This window comes from Mustela nivalis (assembly GCF_964662115.1).
Source record: "Mustela nivalis genome assembly, chromosome: 1".
Lineage (NCBI taxonomy): Eukaryota > Metazoa > Chordata > Mammalia > Carnivora > Mustelidae > Mustela > Mustela nivalis.
This window is the reverse complement of record NC_139020.1, coordinates 119,752,637-119,765,247: the sequence shown is the minus strand read 5'-3', so window position 1 is coordinate 119,765,247 and position 12,611 is coordinate 119,752,637. Positions and strand designations below refer to the sequence as shown.

At 39.9% G+C, this 12,611-nt stretch overlaps 1 protein-coding gene across 7 annotated transcripts in view; it reads right to left on the bottom strand.

Moving 5' to 3' along the window:
• Positions 1 to 12,611, bottom strand: part of GOLGB1 (golgin B1) — a 108,793-nt gene that overhangs the window by 1,573 nt on the left and 94,609 nt on the right. For all 7 annotated transcript variants that reach the window (XR_014311300.1, XM_082729146.1, XM_082729148.1 and 4 more), the window contains 6 exons: positions 9,287 to 9,452; positions 8,949 to 9,086; positions 3,316 to 3,459; positions 2,225 to 2,322; positions 1,595 to 1,729; positions 94 to 199 (listed from right to left, as the gene is read on the bottom strand). Coding sequence is in view for 6 of the 7 variants with exons in the window: in XM_082729146.1 (XP_082585272.1) it covers positions 94 to 199; positions 1,595 to 1,729; positions 2,225 to 2,322; positions 3,316 to 3,459; positions 8,949 to 9,086; positions 9,287 to 9,452 (787 nt within the window). In the remaining variant the exon portion in view is untranslated. The remainder of the gene's footprint in view (positions 1 to 93; positions 200 to 1,594; positions 1,730 to 2,224; positions 2,323 to 3,315; positions 3,460 to 8,948; positions 9,087 to 9,286; positions 9,453 to 12,611) is intronic.

The following is a 12,611-nucleotide window of genomic DNA, read 5'->3' as shown; positions in this document are numbered from 1 at the left end:
GACTTTCACCTTCCTTTTCCTTGGCCCCTTGCCCTCACGCAGCCAGCCCTTTGTGACAGTATAGTCTCCTCTCTTTATTTCTCCCCTTCTTACCCTTCGACAAGTGCTGCTCGTAAGATCAATTAGCAGTGCCTGCTCCTGAGTGCCGCAGGAGCCAATGATGGGAGACCGAGCAGAATCCCAGTCATTGTGCTCCAACCTGTGTTGAGAAAGAAAAGAGTCATGGCTTGGTTCACAGCACAAGCAGCTGCTCAGGTGAACCTTTCCCCGTCATCTTGCCATGTGATGTAGCCCAAGAGACCTGCAGCAAAGGCTGCTCCCACAGCTCCTGTCCCCACACAAGCAGGGCACAGGCTGAGTGGTTTCTTTCAGCAGCAGTAAAAGGTAAGGATACCTACTAGGAATGGATGCCTATTACATAAGAGATGCTGGATTGGGTGCTGTGCATACATTTAACCCTCAGGTTTGACGCTGGTGTTACTATCTTCAAGGTAAGGCTTAACGAGGTGAAATGTCTTGCCTGTGGTGGTGCAGAAAGTAAGGTTAGAGCCAGAATTTAAAACCCAGGTTTGTCTCTAATCCTCATGTTCTTTTTTTCCAATATACCAGAGAAACATGCATTAAATTCTTTTTCATTTACTAAAGGCTGGTAGGCAAAGGCATCCACGAAAGATTTTTGTGGGGTTCTTGGAATTAAACTGAGTGGCAGCCTCTACTGTTTTCTTCTTCATTTTTGGCTGATTTGTTTAATAGTGGAACTTCTCCACTTAATGAAGCAGCTGCCCTATTCACTCAATGGTTTCTCACAAAAACACAAACTGTATCAAAGGGGCTGCAGGTAACACAGCACATCTGATCAAACATTTGCCTGTAGAGATGTACTTTTTAATTGTGCTAGGGAGGGTGGAACTCTTCACTCGTCCACATAAAGGAAGGGATGTCCATTAGCCTAACACTCCTGGCCCCTCTTTGCAGGTCACAGAGTTTTCTCCTGGAGAGAAAGAACACCTTAATCTGATTTGTGAGTCTGGAAGGAGAAACTGAGAGAACACAGCCTCGTTCCCTCCTGCCAGTTTCCCTTTGAGAGCCAGGGTGACCGCACAGTACACCTTCTGTGTCTGGTCCTCTGGATGGTAAGCTTTTGGGGGGTAGCCATGACCAGGGACAACACATCTGGCATGATGTGGTCAGTATGTCAACTATACGATACACAGCCTATAGGCTAGGCCACAAGGACAAATGAAATGTCTATAAATATTGGTTAGAATATTTGGCTGCTTTTAAATAAGTTCACTAAGTTGCACATACACTGCAGAGTCCATGTGACTGAAGCTCTAACACAAGAACGGCAGTATGGGGCCCAGGCAGGCAGCCCGTGATTGGCTGCCTACATTTGCATTCTGCACCAGGGCCAAAGAGGACACCACAGAGGGGCTAAGGCTGCACTAATGTGGCTTGTCTTGACCCCAAACACGCTGCAGCACTCATCTCAAAATGAGAATTAGATCCTAATGACTCTCAAGCCTGGTCCCTGTACACAGTGTAATCAGAATGGATCAGAAGCGAACAGAGGCTATCCCCCGCAGCACTTTACCGCCGGATCTGCTCCTCGGCCACGGAAAGGGCAGTCTCAGCAGCCACTCTTTGGTCCCGTTCTTCTTCTAGCAGCTTCCTCAGTTCGTTCATCTCCTGTTTAGTGTTGCATAGCTGCTGCTGGGCTTCCGAAAAACTTCAAATGAAAGGACAAAAACAGCGTCAGTAGATGGCAGGACACAGTTTCTGATACAAGGGATTCCAAGTGTTCATAAGGTTATAAGGCAGAAAAATGTCTAGAAGTTTTTGTACCAACACAAAAAATAGAAAAAGGAAAAGATTTTAAAAAGGAACATTTTAAAAGCGTAACTGTTGAAATAAGCTGCAGAAAATGCCTTAAGAGATTTTAGGGATTGATGGAATATCTTTCATTTGAATACAATAGGATTAATGGTGGGTGTGTGTGGGTGTGTGTGTCTGTCTGTCTGACTGTCTGTGTGCTGGTGCTTTTGCTTTATATACTCTTCAACTTTACAAATTTATTAAATTGTTACTATTTAATCCTCACATCAATCCTGTAAGGTGATAAGAAGACATATTAAATCCACACACTGGACTCCAGGTCCATCTAGATGGTGGCCCATTTCTGTACACAAAGTGCACGTGTCAAGGCTGTGGGCCGCTCCCCTACCTTAGCTGTGGCTCCCTCGGTTCTTCAGGATCATTCTTCCTGTGAGCTCCATTCTTTTCCTGGGGAGCTCCTGGAGCAACATCCATATTCAGTGGCCCCTAGGAGAGTAAGTTTAGTCATTCGGTGATGAAAGCACTTAAGAAACTGCGTGAGCAAAATGAGAACACACTGAAGACCTGAGTGAATTGAGACACCTCAGAGAGGAACAGATCCACGTGTCATCCTCTTCAAGTGCAGAGTCAGAAATGAGAATTTTCTGCTCTAGGAGATTAACCTCCAACCTCAAACTCTAGATTAGATTTGGTCCCCAGATTCTCATTTTTTAATCTCTTCTCTTAAAAGCTGAAAGGCTTACCACTTAAAATCTTATCTGCTTTCTTCTGGCAGAGGATCATGCATTTTCCAGAAGCTGCTGTGATCTTTCCCTTGTTGGATTCCCTCTTCCAAACCACCTCCTCTTTCCCTGGCCTATTCATCTCTACAACAATTCTCATTCCCAGTCTCTGGCTCTACCATGTCAACAGCCCCACCTCTTTTGTTTCCCAGGGCCAAATCTTCCTATAGCTTTCTTTCTTTTTTTTTTTTTTTAAAGATTTATTTATTTGACAGACAACACAAGTAGGCAGAGAAGCAGCAGAGAGAAAGGAGGAAGCAGGCTCCCTGCTGAGCAGAGAGATCTATGTGGGGCTCGATCCCAGGACCCTGGGATCATGACCTAAGCCAAAGGCAGTGGGTTTAACCCACTGAGCACCCAGATGCCCCTTCCTATAGCTTTCTTATGTCATAAAGCAAAATCCACACTTTTGGAACTCAGAGTTCCAAAAGCCTCAGTCACCACTGTTTCCCATTCACTTTTTGATTTCTCTTCCACCATTTCACTGATGTTTTTCCTTCTCATCCCCCTTCACTCTTTGATTTTTCTAGGCCTTATTCCCATCTCAGCAAATGCTCTCCTCTTCTCTCTGACTTTCCTCCATCACACCTAATTAATCAGCCTACAGCACCAGCCTCTTCTGTGCTGCTCTTTATGTTTTACCATTGCGCTCAATCTCTTAACACCTTCCCCAGCCTCTCGCCAGCTTCTTGCTCACCGTTTGCAGCTCCTGGACCTGCTTCTCCAAGACCACGCAGTGATTAAAAAGCTCAGTATAGTGCTGCTGGTTCTCACGAAGACTCTGACTGGTATCACAGAGCTGAATTGAAAGGGTATTTTTCTCTTCAAGCAGTTGAGAGAACTGAAACAGAGGAAACAAGCAGTGCTTCAGAAGATGCTCCTGAATTTCAAATTTCTAATTGTTTTTAATATAAGACCTTTATTTCAATAATGGTAACACCAGCATTGTGTGTTCCTTCTAAGTGAGGAAATTCAGAATTTCCAACCAAAAGGGAAAACAATTCTGGAGGAGTAGTAGGAAACTTTATTTGTGGTGCGTAGTACACCAACTGGGAAACCAGAAGACAGAGCCCCACAAGCAATCCAAGGGCACAAACTATCCTAGGTATGTAAACGGAGAAAGCATGGGTCCAAGATGAAGTTCCTAACAAAGGACTATCATCCTTAGAAGTCTATATGAGACAGACTTGTCACCTAGAAATTCGTACAGCCTTAGTACTGGGCAGACTCTTCAATACTATAGAGTTACAAGTTAAAAAGAAATTGCAGTATGTGGGTGGGGGGAGGGGAAACAGAAGAAACCCTAAATCACCTGTGTATGTGTAAGAAACTACACTGAGTGCAGCACACAGTGTAGACACACACTCTCAGGTGTAAATACTGTAATCACTCAAAACAGGACCTTCCTTTACTACCTGAGTAACATCAGGGTTTGTCACTTCCTGACTAAGCAGCCTAGGCCATCTCTCACCATTTCAAAAACAGAAGATTTTTTTTTTTATATTGAGTGAAAAATTTACCCACTGTAGCTCCTACACAGTGACTTGAATTCAGTCCTCTAATATCACTTGTAGGCGGTCAAGTTTCAAGTTCTAGTTATGATTAACATCTGGAAACATTAACAACCAGAGATGTCTCTCTGAAGTACCTACTACAGGATTGTATGCGTTATGTGAAGGGAACTGGATGCATATTCAATCTTTTTGTAAGTATTCTGGGTTAATATTTGTGTAAAAAAGTTGATGTAGGTTGCTGGAGGGGAGATGGGTGGGGATGGGGTAACTGGGTGATGGGCATTAAGGAGGGCACTGATGTAATGAACACTGGGTGTTCGATGCAACTAGTGATGAATCTCTAAATTCTACCTCTGAAACAAATAATACACTATATGTTCACTGACTTGAATTAAAAATTTTTTTTAAATAGTTGACTCAATGTTCAGAGAGAAGAAGATACATTTTTCTGGATACTCTGACTGACTGGGAAGGACATTTGATGTATACAGAAAACTAGAATAAGAAATCCCCATGGGGGGGCACCTGGATGGCTCAGTGGGTTAAGCCTTCAGCTTGGGTTGTGATCTCAGGGTCCTGGGATCGAGCCCCGCATTGGACTCTCTGCTCGGCAGAGAGCCTGCTTCCCTCTCTCTCTGCCTGCCTCTCTGCCTACTTCTGATCTCTGTCTGTCAAACGAATAAATAAAATTTTTATAAAAAAAGAAGAAGAAGAAGAAGAAGAAGAAGAAGAAGAAATCCCCATGCTCAGTGAGTTAAGCCTCTGCCTTTGACTCAGGTCATGATCCCAGGGGCCTGGGGCATTGGCTCCCTGCGCAGGGGGGAGTCTGTTTCTCCCTCTCTCTCTCTGCCCCTCCCTCATGCTCCTGCTCTCTCTCTCTCTCTCTCTCTCTCGCTGAAGTAAATAAAAATTTTCAAGAAAAAAAAAAAGAAATACACATGGGATAACAAAAATATATGCACAGCTGAATAAAAAATCAGAATGAATAAACTTAACTTCTGAAGAAAAATTGACAAACAAAAAGGAAAGGAGCAGTGACCTGTCCAACATCATGTGGCTAACAGATGACAGACCAGGGGTCAAGCATGGTTCTTGCTTCCAAGTTTAGAGCTCTACCTACTCCGAGATGGCATCCCAACTGAAGCAGGTTATGGGTTTTGGACGGGAGTATGAGCAGTTAGTAAAGAAAAGAATATAAATGTTTGAGAAGCAATACTAATCTTAAGACAGGTAGATGACAACTACTGGGTTTTGAGAGAGTAATATGATCTCCTAACAAACAAAAGTTAATTTTCCTGGCCACCAAATGGTACCAAAAAACCAAAAATAAACAACCCCAAAACAAAAGCAAAAACAATCTCTCAGTATTGAAAAACACAACACTATTTTTCTTTTACAAATCTAGAGGAGAAAGGATAGCTCTGTAAAGCTCATTGGAAGCAAAATCCCCTTAACTGGAGAAATCTAATTGCTTATAAGCCACCCTCATATAAGCCACCTTTTATACTATTTGCATTACTTTGTTTCGGATTAGACAGATCCTAATAGTTTAGGTGTTGGCAAACAATGATCCAGGGTCTGCTACATTTTTTTTGAAACAAGGTTTTATTGGAATATGATCGCTCTATTTGTTTATGCACTGCCTACGGTCGCTTTTGTGACACAACCACAAAGCTGAAAGTAGTAATAGTGGCGGCATAGGCCTATAGGCCAAAAATATTTACCATCGGGCCTTTAAGGGAGAGTTTGCTGACTTTTTCAGTTCTAGCTAATGAACTGTTGTGCTTCATCATATCTACACTTGAAAACAGAATAGGAGGGACTAACCTAGACTGCATTATATCAATAGTCACTCCTTTTCCGTTTTTAAGTTTTAGGTTACAAGTTTTTAAGTTTGTATTACATACAGACCTCCAACCATGCTGGCAGAAATATATATACACAGTCTGAGCATCCACAGAAAGAATTAGGACGTGGTTTGGAGAGGAACATTATATGCTAATAGTCCATCTATAATAATCCCACTCTACAACCCAAGAAGCAATTCTCCTAATTAGCTGGGACCCATTTAGAGTGAGGCTCTAAGCTCGTTAGATGATATGCTCCATGAGGGGCTGCTATGTATACTAACATATGGCCAAGCTCACAGAAGGCAAATAATAGTTATTTGCTTGATGAATGAATGAATGGATGGATGACTCTAGTGATAGAGATGCCTAAAGAACTCTTTCACGCCCAGAATCACAGTGACCCAAAGTAGTATTCATATACTTTAAATTTATATATCTCAAAAAAGCTGTTAAAGAAAACATAACTTTATGACCCAGAACCTAATATATAAATACATAAAACTAAAAGCTTCCCAAAACTAGACTCTTTACTATACATTACATAATTCCTACATATTTCTAATCTCTTTTATTTTGTTTTGTAAAAACATTACTTGCACTACTTGCAACAGTCCCAAACTAGAAAAACCCTGAAGTCCTTTAACAGCAAAATAGAGAAACTATAGTATATGCCTACAATGCAATGTTATATAGCATGAGAATGGAAAAAAATCATACTATCTACAAAACCATGGATGCATCTCACAATATAAATGAAGTGACGTAAGACAGAAGATATGATTCCAAGCATCTGTAGTTCTAACAGTGTAGTAGTAAATAGAAAAGGACATGAAGGACTTCTGGAGTTCTGGTATGTTCTGATTCTTTTTTTTTTTTTTTTATATGTTCTAATTCTTGATCTAGGTGCTGTTTATACAGGTGCCTTCACTTTGTGAAAATATGCTGTATATTTATGATTTGTATGCTTTTTATGTTTTACTTCAATAAAACATTTACATTAAAAGATTTTTAGTTTCTACCCACTTAAATGACCTCCTCATCTACTAATACCCTAAATCTCAGGTTAAAAGAGATTAATTATTAAAAGACAAATGCCCAGAGTAATTTACAGTGATTTTCAGGAGAGAAAATGTAACAAAGCTGAGATAGGATCTAATTATGGAAAGAATGAGAACTGTATAGAAGCTGCTCTGGGGCCCCTTGAAAACTCCCAGACAATTATCCCAATAAAGGGTCTACAGTTTTATCTGTTCATTTGGATCAACAAACCTATTTTTAAAAATATAAATTTTTCTGCCAAAGTTAATGGTGTTTATCAGCTTCTGATACTTCAATGTGAATTAGCTAAATTTAACATCTAATACCTTCTACATAAGCTAGGTACCATGCTTTTCCAAATATGTTATCATATTTATCTCAGAATGACCTCTTCCTAATACCTTAGGCAAATTACTTAATACCTCTGGGCTTTAGTTTCCCTATCTGTGATACAGCCTACCTATCTTTACCATTTTTGGATCACAGATCCCTGGTGAACTGATGAGATCTCATGATGATAAACTTAAAACACACACACCCCCATACACAAAATTTGTATATAAATTTTTGGACATTCATAGCTTTCCTAACAGCCAATTTTTGTACTCTCGAGCCTAAATGACCTTTTAAATCCCTTCTCATTCTAACAGAATATTAATATAATGTAATAATATATTATATATACCTATAGATATAATAATATAGTAACATAGCTGGGTTCCTCTGAAGAAGGTAGAACTAGGGAGGTGCCACTCGAGAATACTTTGGTCAGAGAGCAACAGGGAGTATAATCATCTGTAAGTGGGTAGGGGAGGAGAGGCAGTGAAGGAAGAAGAGAAGCCAGAGAATGAGGAGAGAGAACAGAGATGAGAGAAGGCATCCAAGAATAATTTTCTTTAATCATGCTTTGGTGAGATTCGCTCTAGGGACGAGATGGCAAAGTGGCTCTTCCATATAGAAATCCATCCCGGGGGTATTACACGTAACTGGTGAATTGTTGAACACTACATCTGAAACTAATGTTGTATTAAGTGTTGGCTAATTTAATTTAAATTAAAAAAAAAAAAAACGTGAAGAATAAAAAATTTAAGGGATGCCTGGGTGGCTCAGTTGGTTAAGCATCTGCCTTCACCTCAGGTCTAGATCCCAGGGTCCTGGCATCAAGTCCCCCACTGGGCTCCTTCCTCAATAGGGAGCCTGCTTCTCTCTCTGAGGCAGAGAGAGCTTTTGTATGCTCTCTCTCTTTCTGACAAATAAAAAATATTTTTAAAAATCTTTAAGAAATTTTTTTTTAAAAATTAGAAAGGAAAGGAAAAGGAAAGGAAAGGAAGGGGAAAAAAAGAAAGACAGACAGACATCCCATCTATCCCACTATGCTTCCTTAGAGTGTATGGATGGGCATGGCTAGGATTTGGTAAAAAGATGGCTTCTTTAGTTAAAGAACATTAGACACCAGTGAGGAAGCCTACAAACGAAGTGAAATGAAGAACAGACCTCTCACTTCTATCCCTGGTATCTAATCACATCTGAAAAGCTTTCTTCCTCCTTCCTGAGACATTTTGCTGTTGCACACTGGTGAGAAACAAGAGGAAAGTGTTGGGAGGATTTGTAGGGAGATACCTTAATATTACTAACAAGGAGTACAATGCTGGGGAACAAGTCTTCCTAAAAGAGTTGGATTTTTCTTTTTATTCTTACTGAACAGATTTCATCAAATCATTCCCAAGGATGCTCCAAGGGTGCGGAAAAGGAAATAGCCCTCTGTCCAAAGCCTTGAGGTGAGCAACCCAGACTCCGAAGAAAAGCAAATCTTCTGTATCCTGATATATGCTACAGCTACAAATTAGGCTTAATCTGTTTCTACTTACCTCCTGGCTTCTGGTCATGGAAATAAGAAATTGAATTCCAGTCTAGCAGGAAACACCTACCTTGCTGTTTAGTTGCTGAATTCTTAATTCTTTCTGGTGAATTTCCTTTAGGCTGTCATTGAGCTGAGTCCTAAGAAGTTCCATCTCATAAACTAGGTTTTGTGATCCATCTAGAGATGCTGATGTCTCTGGGGATGCCTGCCAGGGTACAAACACTGATGAAATTCCCTCCTAATGCTGTTCATGCTTAATCCCTTCCCTCCATGAACTCTGTCCACCTCACAGAAGTCACAAGACAGCTTGCCTAAGAGTGGCAGCTGGACATTTGGCTTGCAGGAAGCTGATGCTTCCTGGGTGGTGGTTACCTCTGAGTAGTAACCAGCACTGAAATTACCCACCTGTCTTTGGTACTGTACTTTGAGGGCCTCACTCTGGGAGGAAGGAGATCTCAATTCCCTCATAAGATTCTGCAGATGACTGAGCTGCTGATCTTTATCTGAGAGAGCCATAAGGTACTGCTCCTTCATTCTCCTCTCCTGGGTTTCCCAGGAGCTCTTTTCCATCCTACAGAACACATAAAATAATCAAAGGCAAAAAAATACTTGTGATACAGAGATGAATAATTACATATTCAAAACAGTATTATGGGCTGTAGAAATTTAGTAAAAAAAAAACATATCACCAGAGAAAAATATTATTATAAATTGAACTGTAGAGCAAGATGATGAAGTTGAACTAATAAGAGGATTTCAACTGGCAGGACTGAAGATGATTTCATGGAAAAGCATTCCGGGTTCTTGGAACATACTAAACAAAAGACACAAAAATGAATATATAGACAGACATACTGAATTTTGGAATTGTACCAGACAGTATATAAAGTGGATAAGGTAGGAAATAAGGATAGAGAAGTGAGGTTGGATCATGTGGGGTAATGAGTAGCATGCTAAATAAATCTTATTCTGTGAGTAGCATGCTAAATAAATCTTATTCTGTAAGCAATGGGAAACCACTTTAATTCTTCAGAAAGGTAGTGCCAGATGCAGACTAACATCATAGTTACGAAAATGCAATGCTACCAAGAGCAACTTACAGTGTTGAAGGAACTGGGTTCAAACAATGGATCTATCATAAACGCATAAGACCCTGAGTAAAACTTCTTAATCTCTCTGAATCTCACTGGTAAAATGGGAATAAACTATTTATTCCTTAGGATTATTCTAAGGATTAAATGAAACACTGTATGTTACACACCAAACACAGAGCCCGACATATCATAATCACCCAAAAAATATGAGCTGCTGATATATTCTATTTGTATTCACCAAATTTGGCCAAGAGGGAGGCTTCTGTTTGACCCCAGCTCATTTTTTTGTAGCACTAGGTAAAACTGTGTCTCTGCCACATTTTTTAGTTCTACTTCTCTCTCCACTCTGTCTAAAAGAACTCATTAGGATTGTAATCAAATTCCTGCAGTATCTCTTCACTTTGAATAGTACCCATGTCTCTATTTTTTCCAACAGTACAAGGTTTTGTTTGAATTGCATCTGATTTGTCTTTCACTCTAGAAATGAGGCAAAACAGTCCCTTCTTTTCTAAATGGCATATACTTGTTATGAAATAACCCTGCTTTGCTAAGTCAGTTGGATTACAGCCAAAACTTTTGTCAAAGAGAGCCCAAACTTAGAAACTAAAAAAAAATTGTATTACATGTAATTGTAATTTGTAATGTAAATGTATTATAAAATGTAAATGTATTTACATGTATTACATGTAAAAGGCACAGGATTTTCAACACTTCTTTGATATTTGTCTGTGAAAAATGAGCAAGAACAATTAGAGTGGAATGCAGAAGAAAGATAGATCATAATTTTCCATAAAAGCTTCAAGCTGCCATTTTTCTGGAAGGTGGTTAGGGTATGGAAAGAGATGCTCACTGGAAAATAGGGCCTAAGGAACAAAGCTGATTACCTCATAGAATTCAGCCATAAAGGGATATAACTCATTTACTCTGCTTATGTAACACAGTACAGGAACCAGAGCAGAATAAGCAAACCAGTAGCTAAAGGGGTTAGAGAAAGGTTATGGTATAAATCCAGGCTCTCCTAATAAGTCAACCCTGAGGCTAATAGCCAACCAAAGCTTGAACAAGATGTTCCAGCTTTTTCATGTTTGAAAAGTTAATTTCCCCAAAGTAGATCAAGGAGAGAGAGGTCCTAAAGATATTCAGCTCCTAAGCCATAAGAGACTCTTTTTTTTTTTTTTTTAATATTTTATGTGACAGAGAGATCACAAGTCGAGAGAGAGAGAGAGAGAGAGAGAGAGGAGGAAGCAGGCTCCCTGCCTAGCAGAGAGCCCGATGCGGGACTCCATCCCAGGACCCTGAGATCATGACCTGAGCTGAAGGCAGAGGTTTAACCCACCGAGCCACCCAGGCAGCCCCCATAAGAGACTCTTAATCCCACAAAATAAACTGAGGGTTGTTGGGTTGGGGGTTGGGAGAGGATGGTTGGGTTATGGACATTGGGGAAGGTATGTGCTATGGTGAGTGCTGTGAAGTGTAAACCTGGCAATTCACAGACCTGTAACCCTAGGGCTAATAATACAGTATATGTTAATAAAAAATTTTTTTTAATTTTTTATTTTTTATAAACATATTTTTATCCCCAGGGGTACAGGTCTGTGAATCGCCAGGTTTACACATGTCACAGCACTCATAAAAATTTTTTTAATTTTAAAAAAAGAACTAAAATATGACTTTTGGAAACATGAAAGGTTTTGTTTCTATAAGGTCTATTAACCCTTTGCAATGTGTTTATTTCTTGTATAAGAAATCTTGGAATTAAAATTTATTCCATTTGAAAAAAAAAAAAAAAGAAACTGGTCTTAAAGTCAGGGAATCAAACCTGTGTCCTCATTTTCTTCTTCCTTCTAAACATGAAGTAAAGTATCTTCCTCTCCATCCCCTTAAAATTTACTTCTACTCGAGATATAATTAATTACTTTTCTTTAAAATTGCTCAAATGTGAGATGAAGAGAGAAAAGCTAATAGAAAGGTAAATAGGGATAGAAGGGAGGTAAAAACATCAATAGCCTAGAAATCATTTTTTTCTCTTCTCTCTGCCCAGTGATAATGAAATGCCCTTCTCCACAACCTTCCAGTGGTATCAATGGAGCCCATGTATGGAGCTTGGTCATCTAGTCTCACCTAACAGTAATGACGCACTGCTTCCCCCTCAATTGCAGTTGTCAGTGGAGTACAGGTGGGGAGCCTGGACTTCTGCCTCTTCCTGGCAATCTCAAGGCACCTCTTCCCCTGCAGCATCAATGAAGGCTGAGCAGGGAGCCCACTGGATTTCACCCACCATCTAGCAGTAAAGTATCAGTGGAAACCTACTAAAGCAGAGGATTTAAGACTTAAGAGTCTTATATAAAATGTTCATGATACAACTGAAAATCACTCATCATACTAAGAACTAGGGAAGTCATGACTTGATGGAGAAAAGAAAATCTACAGATAACACTGAAATGAAAGAGATGTTGAATTATATGTTAGAGGATTATATAAGGATTTTAAAGCAGCCACCACAAAAATGCTTCAACAAGCAATTACTAACACATTGAAAACAGAGAAAGCTTCACATTTCTCCAAAGAAGATACAGAGATAGACAACAGACACATGAAAATATGTTCAGCCCCATAATCTTCAGAGAAATCCAAAT